This window comes from Octodon degus, unplaced genomic scaffold (genome assembly GCF_000260255.1).
Source record: "Octodon degus isolate 3935 unplaced genomic scaffold, OctDeg1.0 scaffold00107, whole genome shotgun sequence".
In the NCBI taxonomy this organism is placed as follows: Eukaryota; Metazoa; Chordata; class Mammalia; order Rodentia; family Octodontidae; genus Octodon; species Octodon degus.
Genome location: NW_004524683.1, coordinates 9,896,237 through 9,918,488, shown reverse-complemented (window position 1 = coordinate 9,918,488; position 22,252 = coordinate 9,896,237). Strand labels below are relative to the sequence as shown.

Below are 22,252 nucleotides of genomic sequence, written 5' to 3'. Positions count from 1 at the left end.
CTGCCTGTAGCTTCCCGGTGTTTTAGGGGCGGCGGGGGAGACCGCAGCGAAGTGGCACCCGCGCAGAGGCGCAGGGGTAAGGGAAGGAATCTGATGCTGTCATTAGGTACACGCAAGCGGCAGGATACCGGTACTACCCCAACCATACCCAGACCAAATTCCTCTCGGCTCGTCTCTTTATCCCAACCCCACTTGGGTTTGGAGTGTCCCCGCCTCCTGACCTGAACCTGGTCCCTCTTCAGGCACCGACCCTTGACCTCAGGTGCCACCCCAACACTCAGGCGCGATGGCTACGGGAGCGGATGTACGGGACATTCTAGAACTCGGAGGTCCAGAGGGAGATACAGCCTCTGGGACTATCAGCAAAAAGGACATTATCAACCCGGACAAGGTAATGGGGGCACCGGAGAACACTGAGTAGGGGAACTGAGGAGTCGGGCTGAGTGACGACGGAAGAGATGGGGGAAGTGATGGGGTGCTACACCTCAAGTGAGATGCACGATTAAGAGGTGTGAGTGACAGAACGGACAGAGAATATGTATCATTCCTTTTTTTTTTTTTTTGTATCTTTCTTAATGAGATGATGAAGGAGGTGGAACACCGTGGTAGATGGTACCAAAAGTGGGAAACTTGCAAGAGATGAGGGGAGGAGAATGTGTCATTCCTAAATTACCTGGTAGAAAAAATCAAGATATTGTGACAGTCTAGAAGTAGAGAAAGTATTTTCTGCTTTAAGAAGTTAGAGTTTTACTCAGATTGATAGGAGTGGGGAGGAGAATTAGGAATTCTGAAAGTTTCTGTTCTTTATAGTGTGTGCTTACAATGTGTCATTATGTGTCATTATGCCTGTAGGTGAGGGATTTGCTGGCTATAGAATTTTCAAGAAAGGGAGTTGATTTAGGCTGTGGTTCTTTTCCTTTGGTTTCATAAGAAAAAGTCCAAGAAATCTTCTGAGACACTGACCTTCAAGAGGCCTGAGGGCATGCACCGGGAGGTCTATGCACTGCTCTACTCTGACAAGAAGCAAGTATTGGAACCCTCAGTCCCTTGTGCTCCAAACCCTGGTCCACCTGCCATGTCACTAACTCCTGGCTTTCCTTCCAGTTCTTTCCCCACCTCCCCTTCCCAGCTAGGGCTCTTGCTTGCTTAGCAGGTTACAAGAGGAGCCCAGAGGTCTTGCTCTAGAACATAGCTTGCTCTAAAACATTTACTAACATCTGCTCAAAAATAGATCAGTTCTTTGGGCCCAGAGGCTCTCTATACAACTTGTGATTCTAACCTTCTACCTCTAAACCTACTGGCAGAGATGCACCTCCACTGCTACCCAGTGATACTGGTCAGGGCTACCGCACAGTGAAGGCCAAGTTAGGCTCCAAGAAGGTTCGGCCATGGAAGTGGATGCCATTTACCAACCCAGCACGTAAGGATGGAGCCATGTTCTTTCACTGGCGTCGGGCAGCAGAGGAAGGCAAGGACTACCCATTTGCCAGATTCAATAAGGTGAGCTACCACCATTCAAATGGGTCAGTGCTTGGGTTATAAAGCAAAGTTTGACTCTGGGGGGTTTTCTGCCTATGGGGTTGACTGTCCCTGAACGTGTTCTGGCTTTTGGTGGTTTCTCTTGACTTTTCAAATATTGCTGTTCCACAGAGCACTATGTAGGCACTTCACTCTTAGTCCATACTTTTCTCCTGTTGTGTCTCATTGACCATGTGATTCTAGACCCTTTTTAAGCCAGTGAACTAAACTTAATATCTCCAGATATTCAAAGCAATTGTTTCCACATATTCAGTCATTTACTAACATCTCCTTCTGAGTGCTCCATCGGTACCTCACATCAAGTAGGTATGCTTGAGTAGAATTTACAATCTTCCCTTTACCCCTGCCCCCAGACGTGTTCTTCAGCTCAACAAATGATATCATTATCGTTGCAGGCTGCCCACACTAGAAACTGGGAAATATCCTCAGTTTAGCCTTCTGCCTTAGATCTCAATAACAGAACAAAGATAAGGAAAGGCATATCAAAAATGTAGGGGAATAAATTGGATTATTTTAGTTAGGAGCTGCCAATAAAACCAGAATATGAATTGATATTTTTTTAAAAAGGCAAACTGTAGGTGTAGGGGAGATCCACTTTAGATAGAGTAGATCTAAAGTAGTCAGGGAAGGCCTCCGAGAAAGTAGCATTTGAGCTAGACATCAGATACATTTGATCATCAAGCAATACATCTAGATATATACATCTTGATAGACTCAGTGATAGATCTAATTATCAAGCCCCCCAATTGTTTCCATAGTAAATCATCTTTATTCATCTGTATATCGGCACCCTGATCCAAGCTAAATTATCTCAGTTCCAGATTTTAAGGTTTAGCCAGAGCAAGGCCTTAGCCAGATTCACCCAGCCAGTGACAGGTAGAGCTAGACTGAGCTATGATTTCTTAGCCCATGGTTTAAACCATTATACTAGGTGGCCTCACAGTTGCCACAGCTCAGGACAGTTTATTCTTAAAGCCTAAAGGCACTAGGGCTCAGACCAAGAACTGCAAGTTCCAACTTCTCTTGGTAAGCCCAGGATACTTAAACATACCTGTACACCTTCCCCTGGACTACACACAGGTTTCACAGTCTGAGCATAGCCAGGTGTAAATCCATTACTCCCAATATCTCATACCAGCTTTGCCTGCTTTTAACCATTATCTTTAGGCCTCTCAGGTCCAGAGAGGCTAGGAATACAAGCTAGAAAAGGGACCGTCAAAGGTGAGGCATCAAAGACAGTGGGCGAGAGCTCAGATGAAATAAGCTGAGGTGCAGACAAAAAATACTCATTTTGTATGTAATTTTTTTTATTTTTATGTATTTGGTTGAGGATCTCACTATGCAGCTTAGACTCAGTGATTCTCCTGTTTTTAGTATGCCCAGCGCTGGGATCACAGGGGTGTGCTACCATACCCGGACTCAGTGACTGGTTCAGTGTACCTGGGGGCAGGGCCCATGCGGCATGTGGTTCCAGGGATTGAACCCAGTCCCAGTGCTTGCCTAAGCAAGCACTTAGTCCACTGAGCTATCTTGCTGGCCCATTCATTTTATATTTAATAAATATCACTCCATGCCAAGTTAAGGTCTAGACATTAAAGACACATAAATGAGACATATTACCTGCCCCCAGAAGCTCCATATGGCTGGGGGAAGAGGTGGAAGAGAAAGAAGCAATTACAGTCTGCTGGGATATGTGTGATATTGGGAGAGCCTGAAGGTCCCAGAAGCTTCCTAGAGTAGTTAGAGCCTGAGTGGTCCTAAAGGCTATCTCCAGGCAATAATAGGAAAAGCAGTACAGTGACTTTTTCAGTCAGAAAACAGTACAAGCAAAGGCATAGTTAGAAATGGTAATAGTATAGGGAGGTTCCATGTGTGAAGTCTACAGCCCACTGTAGGGCATGGTGAGAGCTGGGCCCTGAGCTGTCAGCAGGGGCCTCCGCCCAGTGATGCCCTGGCTGTCCATGGTAGTCACTATTTTGTTTTTTTGGTTTTTTTCTTGGAGAGATAGCAGGACAGTCTCCTTTATAATGTCCTGATTATTTTTTCCTGCTACCCACTGACACTCTGAAATAAACAGGTGGCCTTCAAACTGCTTTCAGTAGCCACTGATAGATTTTCACTGGATTAGTGTCAAGATTAGATCTGTGTTGAGAAGCTCCAGTGGCACAGTCAGTTAGTGTGCAGTACTTATAGATCTGTGTTTGGTGACTAGAGTGAAGAATGAAGCTGGAGCGAAATGAAGGAGATCTGCTCCTTCCCCACATTCCCCTTTCAGCCTGGAACTCTTCTGCTACTCTTGCTCAGGACAGAATCACAGTAGCTGTCAGTGGCACAGTAGCAACTGCATGTCAGCTCACTCTCTGCTTCTGTTGCCTAAAGCCTCACTTGGCTCCATCCTCTGCCTTCCACTGGTGCAGCTTTCATTCAGGCCTTTCCACATCTCATCTTTGTCACTGCCAAAGTCAGCCAGTGGATCACCTGGCTTGCCTCACCGCCCTATCCTACTGCTGCCAGGTCTTTTGATATGAGAAAGGTAACCTTCCACTGTTCTGAAAACCTCATGGGTTCCCATCCCCACAGAATGAATTCGACTCCTTAGCAAGGTGCTCATGCCTGGCTGCTCCTGCATGACAGACTTTCTCATGCCTCTCCCACCTCAGCCTTTGTTTCTCACCATGTCCCTAACTGCCAGGCCAACACACACAAAGGTATTTTCTTTGCTGGCTGTGTGCATACTTTCTACCTAGGATCGCTTTCCTTTTCTTTCCTCACTACAAAAGACTAAACTAGGCCTCATTTCTTTTTTGACTATTTCAACTTGTGTCCTCAGACTGGAACCAGTCTTGTTTAGTATATTGTAGGTGTACCTTTGTCATCCGACTTGCCATACTATACGAAAATTATTATTTTTTTCAGTTGGATTGTGAGCTGGGAGGCAAAGATCCCTTTCTGTCCCAGCATAGGTAGAGAGGCCCATGATAAATACTTGTTGAATAAATAAATGACTGTGAATTCTCTGAGAGCAGGATTGGCCATGCAGTTCTTAAGGTATAATGCTTTTTATAGTTGAGTGGATTTAAGTATATATGAGGGATATATAATTAAATCTGGCAACTAAGAGCATCTCCAGAAGAGCTGTACCTGAAGGAGATCAAAAGGAGAATTACCCAGACAGGTGCTTAGAAGTGAGAAGGCACTTCAGGCAGAGTTCAGTGATGAGGAAAGTCTAGTATGTTCTTGAAAACATTAAGTCATTTGGCTGGCATTTCGGATTCTTGAGCTGTAGGAGGGGCGCGGGTTATTCACTCATGCTCATTGGTCAGTTCAATGCCTATTCAGTTTATGGATAGCTGTAATTACAGAGCCTTAAAAGCAGGAGATGAACTGGGTAACCCTATTTGTTTTGCTTTGCTTTTTGTAATTTATGTATTTGGTACAGGGTCTCACTATGCAGCTTGGACTTGTGTTTCTATCTCAGCCTCCCCAGCACTGCACCACCATGCCCAGGATTGAACCCAGGTCCTTGCGCTTGCCAAGCAGGTGCTTAGACCACTGAGCTATCTCCCTAGCCCGGTCACTCTTGTTTTTGAGGAGTTAATGTTTTCTTTTTCTTTTTTTTTTTTTTTTTTTTTTTTTTTTTTTTGGTGGTACCAGGTATTGAACTGATAACCTTGCGCTTGCCAAGCAAGTGCTTATTCTACTAAGCTATTGTCCCAGCCTTTGAGGAGTTAATGGATTAGTCTAGAAGACACTTTATCTTGGAGGTGAAAGACTTTAAGGGAGTTATAGATAAAATACATGTAGAATAACGTGTCTTCAGATTTTCTGTGTTGCAGGATGCCTCTCTTTTATATGCTCAACCCATTCAACTGATAAAGGTAATAAAATTATAAAAGACAATAAAGCCTGTGCTTTTTCAAATTACATTCAACAGTACAGTTACTATATGAAAGTTTTTCATTGCCTTCTCTGATTCCTTTTTTCTGTGGATCACTGGTGTAGGCCTACAAACATCGTCAGTCTGCACCATGCTCTTATGTACCAATGCTCAGAGGGGTCAAATCCTGGCTGGAGATGGAGAACAGATTGGCTACCTTTTTTTTTTTTTTGGTGGAACCGGGGATTGAACTCAGGCCCTTTCGCTTGCCAAAGAAGTGCTTATTCCACTGAGCCATCTCCCCAGTCCTGGAGAACAGATTGGAGGAGGACTGAGTGGAAGGAGTGAGACCAGTGCAGAGGCTGTTTGTCTGACCTAGGCAAATGATGGTGCTAGTCTGGCCTGGAATATGGCAGTGAAGAGAGATTTTGTAAGTAAAGTCAGAGACTTGTTGAAAGGCACAAATTAAAGATGTCTCCAAGGTTTCTGGCTTGAGCAACAAGATTAGGTGACAGTGACATGGACTGAGGTCTAGATCGGAGGAGATGTAAGTTTGAGGGAAGATGATGAGTTAGTACTGAGCATGTTCAGCTTGAGGTATGTGTAGGACCTCCAGTAGGAGGTGTCCAAGAGGCAGATGGAAAAAGCTAGTTGTGGTCTTCAGAGAGAAAATCCATTGGTAGTCTAGCATTGACTCTTTATTTGGGTCTGTGCCTCATGGAACCAGATTGTAGTGGTGTTGTCTTTTGGGGATGCTTGGGGAATGGGCTTAGGTTAGGGCAGGAAGGGGTTTTGGAAAGGCTGTGTTGGTACTAGGATTCACCCATGGTTTTTGTAGAGATGTGTGACCTAAGAGCTCTGAGGAAGCAGCAAGTCCCACTGTCACCACTAGGTGGCAGTAATGCTTCAGCTTAGGGTTGGTCAGTAGAGGCTCCTTGGCCTTCTTCCTCTGCCTAGTGTATTTAGCCATCTGCCTGACTCCAAAGTTGACCTTTGGACTCCACAGAAGTGCTTACAAGTGGCTCCCTCACCTTTACCATAGGGGCCAGTAGCTGTGGCCTGTTACCAGCCTCTGGAACCAAAGACAAGGTGAAGCTGTTCTGGGAGTAAATCAGGCAAGCGATAATACTAGAGATAGGTTCTTTGCTTACTCCAGGCTGCCTTCTGCAGGGATACAACAGACTAAGGATTTGCTTTTATCCACCTAGGGATTGGCTATAAATAGGTGGGAGGGGTTGTGGCCCCAGGGCTAGAGCTACAGATGTGACATGACATGGGTGGCAAGTGCCCTTACTGTGTCTTCTGTGCCAGTAGACCGTACAGGTGCCTGTGTATTCAGAGCAGGAGTACCAGCTTTACCTCCACGATGATGCTTGGACTAAGGCAGAAACTGACCACCTCTTTGACCTCAGCCGCCGTTTTGACCTGCGTTTTGTAGTTATCCACGACCGGTATGACCACCAGCAGTTCAAGGTAAGCTGTGTGCACCTGCATGTGTGCCCAGCCCCTGGGCCTGGTAGACCCTACTTTCATAGCATCCCGTCCATGTGCTCCTGAGTGTTCGTCTCCAGCCTGTTCAATCCTCAGAAACGTTCTGTGGAGGACCTGAAGGAGCGGTACTATCACATCTGTGCCAAGCTTGCCAATGTGCGGGCTGTGCCAGGTACAGACCTCAAGATACCAGTATTTGATGCTGGGCATGAGCGGCGGCGGAAGGAACAGCTTGAGCGTCTCTACAACCGGACCCCGGAGCAGGTCAGCCCTGAGCTCCTCATACCTTTTCCCTAACCCCCAAAGCCTTGCCTACTGCCTCTGACCTCCACGCCCTCAACTCCCTTGCCCCAACCTCTTACTTCCTCTCTGCTCTTCTGCACCTCTCTGCTCCTTCTACCTCATACCCCCTTGCTGCACATTGCCTTCCCATGCTCTCAGCATCTCTTACCTTCTCAGGTGGCAGAGGAGGAGTACTTGTTGCAGGAGCTTCGCAAGATTGAGGCCCGGAAGAAGGAGCGGGAGAAACGCAGCCAGGACCTGCAGAAGCTGATTACTGCAGCAGACACCACTGCAGAGCAGCGGCGCACAGAGCGCAAGGCCCCCAAGAAGAAGCTACCCCAGAAGAAGGAGGCTGAGAAGCCGGTGCGGAGGGAAAGGCAGCCCAGCTCTTGGTGGAGGGTGGCACAGAGCACCATCCTGAAGAGGAGCTCTGAGAGTTCACAGAGCTGACAACCTGCTGGAGCTGACCTTGGCCCCATTTCCTGTGACACACTGGTCTCCCTGATTTCTTCTCCCCCCAGGCTGTTCCTGAGACTGCAGGCATCAAGTTTCCAGACTTCAAGTCTGCAGGTGTCACGCTGCGGAGCCAGCGGGTACGTGTGTCACGTGTGATCTGTTTGAGCCCTGGGCTCCGGGTGGCTCGAGTACTGCAACTGTTGGAGCTGGAGCAACAGGAGAGATGGTTGTAGACTGAGGTGGTCTTGTCAGGATCCTAGGGGCACATGGCCAGGCCACAGCTTTTACTGTGTTCCACTTCCTGGCTGTTGCCTTTTCTGGCCCTCAGCTACCTGTAGCCCCAGCCCTCAGTGCCTTTAGCCCCTTCATCCTCATTCTCTCCGGGGAGAGGGCATTAGTTCTCTGGGTCATTGCAGATGAAGCTGCCTAGCTCTGTGGGTCAGAAGAAGATCAAGGCCCTGGAACAGATGCTGCTGGAGCTCGGCGTGGGTGAGTATAGGCTGGGCCTTGGGACACAACCTAGGCTGGGTGGAAGCCGGCTGGGCTGGGTTGGGCTGGGCACTGCATGTTGTAGACGTCACCCACAGCCCCTCTGCCCTGCCTGCAGAGCTGAGCCCGACGCCCACTGAAGAACTTGTGCACATGTTCAATGAGCTGCGCAGCGACCTCGTGCTACTCTATGAGCTCAAGCAGGCCTGTGCCAACTGCGAGTATGAGCTCCAGATGCTGCGGCACCGGCATGAAGCACTGGCCCGGGCAGGCGTCCTTGGGGGCCCAGCCACACCAGCAGCAGGCCCAGTCCCAGCCTCTACTGAGCCAGCAGTGTCTGAACCTGGACTTGGCCCTGACCCCACCAAGGATACCCTTATTGATGTCGTGGGTGCACCCCTCACACCCAATTCGGTAAGTGGGCACGTGCACATGCCAGCCATGCTGTCTGGTCCCTGCCTCTGAGGGGCTGAGGGCAGGAGTGGGCTGACCAGTGGGTGTCACCTACCTGAGTGTGGCACACTAAGCCTGAGTTAGGCCTTGGGGCTACTGACCTTCACACCTTCTGTCTCCTCAGCGGAAGCGACGGGAGTCAGCCTCCAGCTCATCTTCTGTGAAGAAAGCCAAGAAGCCGTGAGAGGCCACTAGGGTGCGGGTGGTACTGTGGTGTAAATAGAGCTACTGACTTGACTGGGTTGCTCCCACTTCCTTTTCAATACCCTGCGGCCTCTGGGAGAGTGGTTAGGCAGGGCCTCGGCTGCTGTCTGTAGCGGGTGGTCAAGGTTGGCCTGTGTTCGGGCTCTCGGTAACATCACCCCAACTCTGCCCGCACAGCCCAAACTCCAGCCCCTTCACTGTGATTTTATGTTCCTGATGGTCTTGGACTCAGCAGTGCCTCCTGAGACACCCATACCTCTCCAGACTTGTGCATCTTCAGCAAGGGTATGCCAGCCACACCTGTTGCCTCTGTGTGCAAGGAATAGCCTGAGTGCACACTATCTTTATGGCCTGACAGTACTAACAGCAACAGCCATTGCACACACCCAGGGCCTTATTTCCCCAACTTTATTCAGTGGCACGTTCACAGCAGGGCTGGGGGTAGACACAAGATGGGGCCTGATCTGTCTTGGAGCCCTGGGGGCACCACACACCATGCACTATGGATGGGAAGGGGCACAGGGGGGCTTGGTGGCCCCAGCAGAAGCCTGTGTACAGGGAGGAGGCAGTGAGTGCCTGGGTCCCCCAAGCCCAGGCCCACATGGAAGGGGCTAATACTGGGCTGAGATTGAAGGGTGGGGGACACAAAGTGTCTGCTCCAGAGGGGCCAGCTGGCCCAGCCCTTGCCTGGATACAATCCATAGGGCAGCTGGGGGACACTGGGCGCAGGGCTGTGCCACTCTCCCTTTTTCCATCTGGTAAGGGAGAGGAGGATTCTGGGCTCGGCCAAGCAGCTCCCTGTCCTGCCCCATCTCATCCTCAGCCAATCAGAATGGCTTCGATGTTTGCTTGAAGATGAAGCCTCGATATGCGAGTGTCTTCATGATGTTGGCAATGTTCTTGCAGTCATCTAAAGAGAAGAAAAGACATTTAGATGAGCCCAGGCCTGGACCCTTCCCCTCCATGCCCACAAGTGTTCTTACAAGGGTATGTGTGGGAAGGAGGGTTGGATTTAGGAGCTGCAGGCACTAGAGAGGGTCCCGGCCTTTATGGCTGCATCTCCAGCTGCAGGTTGGGCTGGGTGATGCTGGGCCGGCAAATGCTTTCCAGTCCCATAATTCATGCTGGAAATTGGCCGGCATGTCCTGTCCCTGCCCCAGCGGTGATATATGGGCGACGTCGCAGTAAGAAAAAGGCAGAGTAAATGTGTAATTTCTCCCTTGACGGCCCCCGGCCGCTGGGCGATCCTTCTTGTTGCCGCCATGTGGGGACGGCCCGTCCGCCACACTCCGTCTTCCCGCCACCCGCCTTGATGTCTCCATTTCATTACTGCGCGGCCATTCATCACACCCATGGCCAGGGTGACTTTGCTGGCACTTGCGTGTGTGTGGGAGATGTGGCCTAGGCCATAATCACTGGTGACAAGGCACAAGGTTCAGCACTGCTAGTCCACAGCCCTGGGAGACACACCTGCCCTGAGTACTGTTTCTGTGTGGCCCCAGACACCTGGGTATGTCAGCCCTCTCCGTCCCTGTCCCAGTAGGCTCAGAACTAGGTGCTGGTCACTTTGGGGGCCCTGCCTCTGCCCACACCTCAGATGAAGTATGTCTGTGTTATAAAGACCTGTCACAAGCATTTTCTCTAGAGTGGGTCCCCTAAAAAAACTTCATGCTCTAAATTGTCCTGATGCCCTGGAGGCTACAGGCTCTTTGGGATATCAGTTTTGCAGACATGGGCCAGGACTTACTCCACCATCAGTATGAAGGGCAGTTGCCCCGAGCTTGTCAGTAAAGTAAACCTAGTATAAAACTACCCAAGTACCTGGGTCTCCCAGTTGAGTCACCCAGAAAGGCCATCAAACTTGCTGTCCTCTCTCACTTGCCTCTCCCACTTCTTCCTATCTCCCTTCAGTGCTCCTGGGCTGTGACCAGGACCCCAGCTGCCACCAGCCCTCATGGGATCGATGCTGTGACTGCAGAAATATTGTACATTGATGTCATAATCGGGGGGAGGAGGGAATAAGGTCAAGGTGGGGTCAGGAAGCTTCTGCATCTGTCATAGTCTGAACCCCACCCCACTCTACCTTCCAGCACTTCAGCTTAGGAAAGGGAACCCCTCCCACCCAGAACTAGGAAGGGACTATGCATGGGGAAGGAGACTGATCAGCCAAGGGTCTGTGTCATTAGACAGCTCAGCAGATCCTACCTAGAGCAGCCAAGGAAGACAAGGTCCTGTCACAGAGCTCAACATGTAGGTACTTGTAGTGGATATAGGTATGGAGATGACACCTTGTTCCCTCAGGGAAGTCGGGAAGCCCCCGAGGCTCAATCTGAGGCAGAATGGTGGAAAGACAGATGGGTGGGTACTGGCAGCCATGGCAGCTCCAGACGTGACCCATCCCTGTGGTTTATGGACCGGACACGCGCCTCGCTCAGCTGAGGCCCTGTCATTTGTCTCCTTTAGTGTGTATGCCTGTGCTGTGGGGGTAGGAGGTAGAAGGAGGGGCTGCAGCAGGAGGGGCTTGGCAGTGTATGGGAAGGGGCCTGGAGCAGGGAGCGGCTGTGGTACACCACTGGAGGAGCTGTAAGAGGGTGATTTTCTACCTAAACAAGCCTAGCCCTGTCACAGCACCTCCAGTCCTTCCTGTCTCCTGCAGTCTGGGGACCATGGCTGCTGTGCATATTAAGAATAAGTCCCCTCGTTATCTGCAATTACCCAGCGGCCACACACCTCATTTCTTCCAGCAGAAAAGAAAATTAGTTTTCTATTGACTTCGTGTGGCTCCTCCCTCATTGCTGGACAAATCACTCCATCTGCCTCTCCTGACCCAAGTGAGTGTCCCAGTTCAAACCCCCAGGCCACCCACCTACCCAGTTGCCAAGCACAGACCCCTATCTGTGCAGGCCCCTACCCAAGGCCCTGTCTGTTAACTCCCAGTATGTATACTGGGTGACTTCACCCAAACCCTAAGTTTCCGCTGCCCTTGAAGTCACCCTTTCCAGCCTGGACCCTTCTGAGCATCACATTACAAATTCAAATGCCTCTCAAACATCTCTAGGTAAAGACTCAAAATGTTGCCAGTAATGAACAATTGTTCTCTCAAAGCTCCCACTTACCCTTGTTCTCTGCACCAGTGAATGGTAGGGGAGAAACCTGAGTCAGGCTTGACACCTTACCCTTGCTTCAGCCCCCCCCCATCTAATCAAGTATGAATTTCTGCAGATTTGATCTCATTCTCTCATCTACTGTCCTTCATTCCAGCAACAGATCCCTTTGTCTCCTATTGGCTTGCAAAAGCCTGGTGGCTGTCTGCTCCCTGTCTTGCAGACAGTGACCCTCCTTGCACAAATCTGACCAGGTCTTTCCCTCTTCCTTTTCTTCAGTGACTCCCTATCCTCTAATGTTCAAAGTCCACAATCTTTGTTTTGACTTAAAGCCTCAGCTAAAACTGACCCACCCCTGCTATCCCTGGTCTCGTCTCTGCCACTCTACCCCTGTTCCTTTAATACTTTCTGAAGAGAACAGAGTGGGCTTTGGAGTCACAACCTGTTCTGGTCTTAAACCTCACCCAGTGGGTTGCCTGACATTCGACAAGTGCTTCATATCCTAAGCTTCAGGTTTCTCCACTAGGAGTGACGGCAGCCTCCGCAGCATTGAGAGCACTGAACAGGGTGCTGCACCCACAGCTCTGCACAAACCACTCCATGTTGGGAACTACTCGGCCTCAAGAGGAGGCCAAGGTACTAGTTCTCTGGATGACCTGACGGTGAGAGAAGTGTGTACTGTACAGCCTATGGCAAGGGCCACAGATAGGCCACCGACACACTTGATAAGATCTCACTCCACAGACTGACTGCTGATCCTGTTTAATGGGGAGCTGGCAGTCTTTTTGTTGCAGTTGGCCCACCACAATAAAGATACTTTCTCCAGCTCACCTCTCAACTCAGTGGAACGGCAGTTGTGGGCCGTCAGCCCAGGGTCTTTATTCCCCCCTTGAAGCCTTGATAAGAGTCAACACAAACTACTGACTAGTTAAATAAAAATCAATGGCACAATTAAATGATAAGGACATATGGCAGAAGTAGTACCAGAGACTGATCTAGGGCTTATAATAGGCCAAAAGTTGAGAGAGGGATAGCACAATGAGCCTAGTAACAAGACAGCTTCTTAGTCCTCTCCTTGAAGCTCTGGACCTTCTAGGTTAGCAGCCTTGCCTTCCAGAACCTCTCTGGGCTACTGAGGCTTCTGTATTGGAGCTTACGAGCTTGTGAGGGCACAGCCGTGCATCCACAATGAATGTCTCCAAGAACAGGATTTCCTGACCTTCAATTCTGCAAGACATTTGTGTGCTCCTATACAGTCATCAATGTGAGATAAGATGACCCCTCCTTTTTTTGAGCATTAATATTCTTAATGTTGGAAATATTTTTATATTGCCAAATCCATAAAGGGAGAGGCAGCTGCATAAAGCCTTCAGAAAGACCAGTGGGGCTAGCAGGTAACAAGGGAGGATGAGTTTGCTGGCTGGGCCCAAGGGTAGCCAAGTATTTCTCTGATTGGAAAGGGAGCGATGGAAGGGTGGCTCAGAACCCCGAGGATACCCAGTCACAGCCACACAGGCTAGTATACTCCAGTTAGCTGCACTTATCAGGGAGCTGAAGGGTAGAGGATAGGAAGGAGGCAGGCCTGCCCAGGAAGACCCCCAAGTGGGATAGGGTCCATGAAACACTTTGAGGCATACACTCACACATCCCATTCATCCAGTAAGCATACACTAACTCTCCATGTGCTGGGACAGTGGGCCAACCTGGGTCTAAGGGTATGTAAAGACCTTGAAGCTCCCTATCCTTAAGGAGCCAGAAACTTCCCTGTTAGGGGTGCAATGCTATCAGAAAAGGAAGTACAGAGGAGACACCTAGTTCTGCCCGAGGCTTAGGAATGGACTTCTAGATGAACAAAGCTAATAATCAAGAGGTCTTGGGATGAAGAAGCTAGTCTAAAGTTCTCAGAATAATGAGTAATACAGGCACATTTCTTGAGCTGAAATGCAGTGGGCAGCCCTAAAATTGAGTTTAACAAGTACGGGGCTAAAGAAATGGCTCAGTAGAATAAGTGCTTGCCTGGCAAGCACAAGGGCCTGAGTTCAATCCCTCATTCTGCCTAAAAAAAAAAAAAGTTTCACAAGTAAGTGGTGATGAAGAATAAGCAGCAAGGAAGGGATAAGATATGAAGCTGGTGATGCAAGCAGCAAGAAGAAACCCTAAGGAACCTAATGCTTAGCTGAAGAAAAGATGTGGTAGTACACTGTAATCCTAGCACTGGGGAGGCTAAGGCAAGATGATCCCTGTGAGTTCAAGTCCAGCCTGGGCTACAAAGTTGAGTTTAAGGCCAGCCTGAACTACATAATGAAACTCTGTCTCAGAAAAAGAAAAAAAAAAAACAAAATACTCGAAGAGCTTGAGGGTCTATCCTGGTAATGTCATAGATATGCTAACATGCTCAAGGAGGGTAAGGACTAGGCCGGATCAGTGGTCCGAATTATAATCCCTTCTGAGGGACTAACCCTAAAAGCAGAGAGATCACTTAGCATACTGGACCATGCTAGAAAGGCTGGCCCAGAACTAACAGCAGTGGGAGAGATGGTGGTGATACAACCATCGGGGGAGAAGTGGTAGAGGCAACAGAGTGTTTAGGAGAGAGTGAGCAAGCCCTAAAGAGTCACTGGGAGGGCTGGGAAAGGAATGAGTAGGTGCAGTCTTGGGACAGTGATGAACTGAGCTTTGGATGAATTGGGTGAAATTCCTATGAGTCATTTAAATTCATCAGCTGTTTCCTTTTGACTCTGAGATTTAGTATCTAGCTTAAAAAGGCCTTCCCTATTTTAGTGCTCTTAAAAAAAAATCCTATGTTTTATCCTAATATTTTCAGGTAAATTTTATATGTAACTTCTTAAGACTGACTGGAATTTGTGTTCGTGTGTGGTAAGAAACAGAAGTTCCAGTGTTTCCCCCAGTGGACAGCCAGTTTTCCTGTCTTCACTGACTGAACTGCCCACATTTTCCACGCCCTTCTAAAATGACATCTCTATCATACATGATTCTCACACGTGGTCTACTGGGACCAGCAAAGAGAATGAACATGAAGTGATACAAGAGGTAAATCAAACAGGAGGGACAGCACAGTGGCAAGTGGCTGACCTTTTAGGCAAGAGGCAGGTGGTGTGGCCTAAAGGAACAAACAGGCATCCTAAGGTCCCACCTAACAATCTCTGTCTGGTAACACTGCATTAGTGATCTCCTGGAATGGGTTAGAGATGGAGCCAGAGCCCTTGGAACAGACCAGCAAAGATAGGATGGAGAGCCAGGGAGGAAAGAGAGATGAATGCTAGGGGCAGGAACATGGTAAGGATGAAAGAACAAAAACTGCAGGTGTCTGTGTTCCACGGCCTTGTTTAGTAAATATATCTGTCTGCTTATTTGGAAATCCTGGCAGCAGTGATACACCCGAGAGCAAACTGCTATGGGTCAACCCATACACTAAAAACTCATTTGTTGCCTATCTGAAATTTAACTGGTATCTCATCTTTTTATTTGCTACATCTGGCACCTCTGTGGCAGGGGCAGGATCTCATGCTGTGGTTGGCTACAGCTGAGGGTGCAGCATCACATGGTGTCTTGAAGATCTGGGGCCAAGGCACGAAATTTAGGGCTGACACAACATAGCACCCTGTCTCCCCTTAGATTCTGACTGAATGCAAATTCTACCATGTAATTGCTGTATGAACTTGAGCCAGTTCTTGAACTTTATTTAACTTTTCTGTTTTGATTTCTTCTCTAAAATGGGAATAATAACGACAATTATAGTAACTACTTTCCTCAAAGGACTGTTAAAAAGATGAAATGAGTTTTTATTTGTGAAGTGCTTAAAAACAGTGTCTGGGTTATCATTAATGCTGTTATTTCAATAACATCCAATAATAACCCAACAATATCCTTATATCCCTCATCACCCTGTCCCTTGTCCCAGACTTGACTCAGAGTGTCCTGGTCCTCCATTCATGGCCACCTTGGCCCACTGGACACATCTGCCAGACACATATTCTCTCTCCTCAGGCAAGGCTCCTGTGGCTTCCTACCTTTTCCCTAGACAGGGTCCTGAGAGCTTCGACTCCAAAGTGACCCTTTCTTTCCACCCCTCCCTGAAGCCCCCTCCACCCCACTGAGGTGCCTGAGGTGCCACAGAGCTGATGGTGAAGGATGACAGTGGCTCCACAATAAGGGAAAAAGGCAATTTCATCTTGATTAGCAGGCGATTTCTCTCTCCGTAATAAGCGCGCTCCAAATAATTAGCGTGTTTTACGTAATAATGAAATTACAGAAATGCAGTCCACTTATTCAAACAACTCACCATTACCATATTTTTAAATATTAGACTTAATTAGAGTTTATCACTTCAGAGAAGTATGCGGACCGAAGATGTTTTTAAAAAAATCCTCATAAAGTGTTTATTAAGCGCTGGTAAAGCTGGGATAATGATGTGTTTGGAAATTAAGGCAATCAAACACTTACCGCCGCTCCTGGAGGCCGGGCATGGAAATGAGGCCATTACACGCCCATTACCCGCCAGCTCACAGCCACTTGGGGGACGGGGGGAGGATGCGCCTGGCCGAGAGGGCATGGTGCCCAGGAAGTGCCTGTGCCAACATCCCAGAGCTGCCTGACCAGTAAGCATCCAACTCCTGAAGTCACACCATGTTTGGCTACCAGAAACCCAACTCAGACTTGGCCAAGCAAATGACTAGACTGGTCCTAGATGGCAAAGACACCCAACACCCTCCGTTATCCAGACTTCCAGGCCTGGCAAGCTGTGTCAGCTCCATTCAAACACAAATACAGATGGGGACGAAAGCCAAGTCAGCCAGGCAGGTCAACAAGAGGAAGCCAAGGGTCAATCCCCTTTGCTACTTGGGGCCACTTTAGAGGAAGCTGAAGGCCCAAGGCAGGTGACCACTGCAAAGTTCATACAAGAAAGGGTTGCTAGAGTGGCAGTATGAAGTCCAGGATCTGAACAGGGAGTCAAAGAGGCCAAAGACGGAGGGGTCAGACTCAGGAACACACCCTAGGGCTAGAACCTGATCAAGGAAAGCAGGCAAGAAGGGTGGCAGGGAGGGAGGCTGGTGGCTCCAGGCCCCATTTATGCTGGTGAATAACTAATTCTAGAATTTATAGTGGTAGGTTTTTGTTCTGTGGCCATTTATATCTGCAAGGGGAGGAAATGAAGAGGCAGTGCGGACGCCACATCTTTCTGTGTTATTGCTTGTCTGCCATTTGCAAATCATTATTAATTGTGGGCCCTGGTGGCAGGCTGGGTGGGGGCCGGGCTGGATACATCCACATAGCTCTTCATCAAGGACCCCAGCCGCTGCCCCAGAGAGCCAATTACCCCGCCCTGATTGGGATCAGATAAAGAGGGAATTTTTACAAATTAGGGAATAAATAGAATTTCCACACAGGGCGCGGGCAGGACCTGAGAGGCTATAATGAAAAACCATCCGTCACCATCAGCGCAGGCTGGGCACGCAGCCGCAGCACTCCCTCCCTTGTGGGCCCACCCCAATGCTCAGGGCCCTGGATGACAGGGTCTTAGGACACCCAGCCCTTCCAAGCCCTATAAGTGAGAGAGTCTCTAGGGGCGCGTGCATCCTTTGTACTGGCAAGGCCTAGGCCCCAGCTCAGACTCTGGCCTGAGTTCTGCCTCACTTTCTGTACCTATCTCTCCTTGGGGTCTTGGACAGGATAAGACTGAGGCAGTCCTGAGAAAAGACCAGCACTGGGAACTACAGGGTGAGAACCTATCCCAGTTCTTACAGCCCTGGGAGCCCTAGGGCAGAGCCCTGGCCCCCGAACCACTTGCTCTGGGCTCCTATTAGCGCTCCTCCCCTTGGATCATTAAATATGTATATCTTATTACACGCCTTGTTAGAGTATCGAGCTCTATTGACTGATGATAAATCCTGAGCCTCGTCCTGGCCATAAATTTATCTGGAGATGATGAAGACTCAATAATCTAGTCAGGCAGATAATATCATCAGGCCTTAAAAAAGATCATTACATTATATGTCAGAATTAAAAGTGAAATACACCATAGTAACAGGGCGGCTGCTCTAGCCATTACAACGGATGCCTGCCTCCCCCAACCCATTCTCAGCCCAGCCCCATCCAGGTAGCAAGACAGGGAGCCTCACCTGCCTCCTGGCTCTGAGAAGCCACTCAGAGCTCAAGTAGCAGAAGAGCCAGATACACTATGGCCAGGAGAAAGAGACCTGGCTGGGAAGTCTGAGGGAAAGAAGCAGCTGTGGAAAACAGCTGGGCAGATCTGCCATTCCTGGTAGCAACATCTGCCCAACCAAGCCTCCAAATGACCCTGGCCCTACACACTACCTGGGGCAGTCTTCTGGGCTCTTTAGTGGTTCTAAGAGGAAGGTGTCAGGGCCTCATTCCCCAAAATGGCCTAAACACCCAGGACAGATCCCCAAATGGGGACCCTGAGATACAGAGTGACTGTGCTGCCTTAGACACCCAGAGTCCCAGGGCCTGTGACCTGGGCCAGCTCATGTATCAGCAGCCTAGTGGGAGGCTTTCTTGTGAGCTTGTACTGCCAATTCAGCCTGGGACACCTCCTTCCCCAGCCTCCACACTCCAGACTTTTCATTTATTGACCTCAGCACTAAGACTCCTCTACTGTCTTCTTTTCCACCAAGTCCCATAGTAGCCTCCATTCTTAATACAGTACATTCAAACATCTCTAGATTCTATATATTTACATATCTATCTGTCTAATCTTTGCTGTACTGGGGAATGAACCCAGGGTCTCCACAGTAAGCTACATCCCCAGCCCTTTCATTTTGAGACATAATAAAATAAAGCTAGCCAGGCTGGGGTCAAACCTGAGATCCTCCTGCCTCTGCCTCCCAGAGTGCTAGGATTTATAGGTAAGTGCCTGGTTGACTGACAACTTTATACGTTTTCTTTTACTCACTGGACCTTTGAAACCATTACCTCTAACCCTCTCCACATGGGTCTTGTCTCTGGTCTTTACTTTTTTCCTTGCCCATTTCTCACTGCACACCTTTATGACACAGTGGGCAAAGCCCCCAACTCCCTCCTGTGCTTAGGTTAATTCTCCTCACTCAGAGCCATTTCTGGTGATCCTGTGCCCTTTGCCACATAGCAATAAATTCACAGAAATGTTCTTCACGCTAACAAAGAGAGGGAAATTGGCCTTCACATTCTACTGGATGTTTCTCCACATGTATGTATAGTTTATGAGACTGCAGAAGCCACTTCCAGCCTGCAGGGGAGTTAGCCTATGGTGGTCATGCTAAAGATAAAAGAACAGAAAAGTAGAAGAAAAAAAAAAAAAACAGAATCCCTTGAGGATATGGCTAAGATGTGAAATAATAAATCCCCTGTTATTAAAGATATTTTAAACTGGATAAGCTATGGGCTGTCTTTCTCAGAGCTGAAAGGACACTAGCTAATACAGAGTGTGAAAGTAGGAAGACAACTGGCACAGGAATGGAATATATAGTACAAAGATGACTGAATGGAGGAGGCAGGGCAAGGGCAAAAGGACCCTGTCCTGCAGGCTGGGAAGTTGGTAAGCATTATTACTCTCTACTGAAACATCTGATCGTACTGTTTCTCACTATATCTCAGAATGTTACTAAAAATGCCAAGAACAACCAAGTTTAGACTGAGACCCATGAGAAAGCAAGAGAAGCACAAAAATAAAAGGCTGCCACTGTTGGGTGACTGAAAGCCCTGCAGCTCCACAGTTATCACACTCAGGCTGCTTCCCTGCTTGTTTCATCTCTCATTCTCATTGTAGCTTCTAGTTCTCAGGTTACTTTCCAGTCCAAAATGGTAGCTGGAGCTCCAACTATCATATCCACATTCTAGGAAAAAGGAAGGAAAAGACAGGAAAGGCAGTAGTACTGCACTTCCTAGATGAGCTACTTCTCTTTAGGTATCATACATGGAGGTTCCTTCCAACATCTTACACTGCCTCTCACCTCACTTACGGAGCCTATAAACATGGTGTTATCCATCTGAGTGAGAAACTAAAAGCAGTCATTGAGCTGGGTACACAATGGTAGCCCTAGTCTCAGAGGGGCTCTTTTCAGTGAGGAGGAAGGGAACACGAGCCCTGAGTATGCACCAACCAGCTTCTCAAAACATCGAGGCCTGGACTCCATGGTCTGTCCTCTCATGCTTGTTCTTTCCAATATCTTCAATTCCTTCTTCCCTTTTCCTCTGGTCACCCCCACCTTACCTCCTCTGGGCTGTGTGCAGCCAGAGGAAATCGCAGCATACAGTCCAGCATCATTTATGAGGTTGGTGCTGTCAGCTTTCAGCATTAGCGGGCATCACAATTACGCAGACATCTTTGTTGCCAAGCAGCACATGCGCCAAGTTTCTCCTGTCTGTAAAGCTCCAACCCCCAGCCTGTCAGCATACCAGTTCCCTTGCCACACAGAGGCCACTGTCCTGCCTCTGCACTGGCCTCTCCTGATACCCTATTGTAACAGGCAGCCAACACTGCTGTCACTTCAGGCTTCTTGGGCTGACACTACGGGATGCCTTGCTCTCCACACAGCCTCAGAGTGCATGTCTACACTACTGCCTGTGCCGGCACTGTGCAGACCCTAAGCAGCTCCCCACTGGGGCACACGGCTCCCTATCTCTCCTTCCCCCTTGACTAGCACCCTCTTTCACTGCCAACCTCAGACTACCTTGCAACGTGCCTTGCCAAAGACCCCTCCTCTCAGGATTTTACACCTCGTGGGAATGCGACTACCGTGCCAACTGTGCGCCCCTCGTAGCTCTCATCCCTTGGCTTCAGTGATGTCACTCTCCATCCTATACCCTGATTCCTGTAAACACACCTCTTCCAGCCACCTTAGAGCAGTCCCTGGCCCCTCTCCATCTCTACCTTCCCCTTTGGGCTTATCCACCCGTGGGCTTTAGTTATCTTATTTCCTGTAATCTCTAAGCCTGGATTCCTGCCACCACCACTACAGTCTGGGCCACTATTTCTTATTAAGGTGACATCAGTGCCCCTGCCACTCTCTCACAATGCTTCCAAACCACACATCTGGTCCTTCCAGTCCTGTCTTAAAACCCCTCAATCCTAGAGCAGAAAAGGGACACTAACAGAAACCATGGTGAAATGGAAACGAGGTTCACTGTGCTGATGGTAGCTTTCAGGTGCTGACGATCATACTGTGCTCATGCAAGATATTAACATTAGGGAAAATAGGGGGCTAGAGAGATAGCTCAGAGGCCTACGTGCCTGCCTGGCAAGCACAACGACCCGGATTCAATCCCTGATACCACATGTGGTCTGGGTGCACCATACTAGATACCAAAACCAGGGATGGGAGGCATGCCTGTAATTCCAGAGCTGGGGAGGCTGAGACAGGAGAATCACTGTGAGTCTTAGCTACACAGCGACATCCTGTACCAAATAAATAAATAAAAGATTTTTTTAAAAAGCTTAGGAAAAATAGAAGTGAGTGCCCCTCCCCTGGCACTCACTCGTCCCCTGGGCCCAGGCTGGCTCCTGTTCCCTTGGGTATTGCCCTTGCACCACTTTGTGTGTGGCCTTCCTCACATGCCACAGCATCCAGTATGCCCCTGCTATGGATGCCCATCTGGCACTCCAGCTAGCCTGCAGCTGCCCTCAGGAATTACCTACACATAGATCCCCCAAGAGATACACACAAGTGGAATATAGGAAGGCCTGGAGATGAGAGGGAGAACTAGACTGGTCAGATCACAGGCATCTACTCCTGCCCTGACATTTGCCACTCAAGGCCTCCACATGTCTAGTTCTTAAAATCAATCCCTATCCCGAGTCACCTGCTTCCAAAGGGCCAGGAGCTTTAGATCTTCCCTGCCTACCTCCATTTCCACATAGCATCTTGGTTTTCTCAAGACTTCTCATTCTAGAGATGGCCTGGGACACGAGCTCTCACTGGTCTAGCCAGACTATTCTGCCAGGGGCAGGGGTGCTACGGCTCTCCAGTCCCAGCCGTGATGCCCCAAAACAGGCTGAACTAAGCCTAGGGACTCTAGGAAGGGGGGGTTGCCTTCTCTAAGCCAAGTCCCACCTGGTAAATATTTCATCCTCAAGCTGCTCAGCTAATCCCTATTAATTTCAATACCGCGCCTTGCCTGGCTCAGCTCCCAATGCATTATTTATCCCCTTTGTTTGTTTGTCGCTAACAGGTGGGCCCCAGCGGAGGCACTGACTGGGGACAAGCCCACTCCATCACAGTGTGGCTGTGAATTAATCATGAGGACTAATGGGAAGCGCCTCAGCTCCAGGCACTTCCCTAGCTACCTCCCTTGGCCCTGGCACCCAGGGGTGGACCAGGGCCATCTCAACTCAATTTAA

The 22,252-nt window shown here is 49.0% G+C and overlaps 2 protein-coding genes across 11 annotated transcripts in view; one reads left to right on the top strand and one right to left on the bottom strand.

Annotated features, from left to right (window-relative positions):
- On the top strand, nucleotides 1-12,775 carry Dmap1 (DNA methyltransferase 1 associated protein 1). 4 transcript variants are annotated; one of them, XM_023724138.1, is made up of 12 exons: nucleotides 5-130; nucleotides 243-391; nucleotides 932-1,023; nucleotides 1,305-1,500; nucleotides 6,731-6,889; nucleotides 7,004-7,171; nucleotides 7,367-7,552; nucleotides 7,711-7,782; nucleotides 8,062-8,134; nucleotides 8,253-8,548; nucleotides 8,712-8,783; nucleotides 12,422-12,775. In XM_023724138.1, the coding sequence occupies exons 2-11, from the start codon at nucleotides 287-289 to the stop codon at nucleotides 8,769-8,771; spliced, it is 1,407 nt and encodes a 468-aa protein (XP_023579906.1). In that variant the 5' UTR covers nucleotides 5-130; nucleotides 243-286; the 3' UTR covers nucleotides 8,772-8,783; nucleotides 12,422-12,775. The 4 variants fall into 4 exon arrangements, with proteins under 4 accessions (XP_023579905.1, XP_023579906.1, XP_023579904.1 ...); XM_023724137.1 differs by lacking the exon at nucleotides 12,422-12,775 and having other exon boundaries at nucleotides 1-76; nucleotides 8,712-8,824; XM_023724136.1 differs by lacking the exon at nucleotides 12,422-12,775 and having other exon boundaries at nucleotides 5-106; nucleotides 8,712-8,824.
- Nucleotides 9,171-22,252, bottom strand: part of Eri3 (ERI1 exoribonuclease family member 3) — a 133,958-nt gene continuing 120,876 nt past the window's right edge. For 3 of the 7 annotated variants that reach the window (XM_004639210.2, XM_023724141.1, XM_023724143.1), the window contains one exon: nucleotides 9,171-9,701. In XM_004639210.2, coding sequence (XP_004639267.1) covers nucleotides 9,619-9,701 — 83 coding nt within the window. In that variant the 3' untranslated portion in view covers nucleotides 9,171-9,618. The remainder of the gene's footprint in view (nucleotides 9,702-22,252) is intronic. The other 4 variants (XM_023724144.1, XM_023724140.1, XM_023724142.1 and 1 more) reach the window with 2 other exon arrangements.

Coding starts and splice junctions, on each gene's coding strand:
- Dmap1 (XM_023724138.1), top strand. CDS start 287: ATGGCTACGGGAGCGGATGTACGGGACATTCTAGAACTCGGAGGTCCA. Junction 7,172..7,366: donor ACAACCGGACCCCGGAGCAG/GTCAGCCCTGAG, acceptor TTACCTTCTCAG/GTGGCAGAGGAGGAGTACTT. Junction 8,135..8,252: donor GCTGCTGGAGCTCGGCGTGG/GTGAGTATAGGC, acceptor CCCTGCCTGCAG/AGCTGAGCCCGACGCCCACT.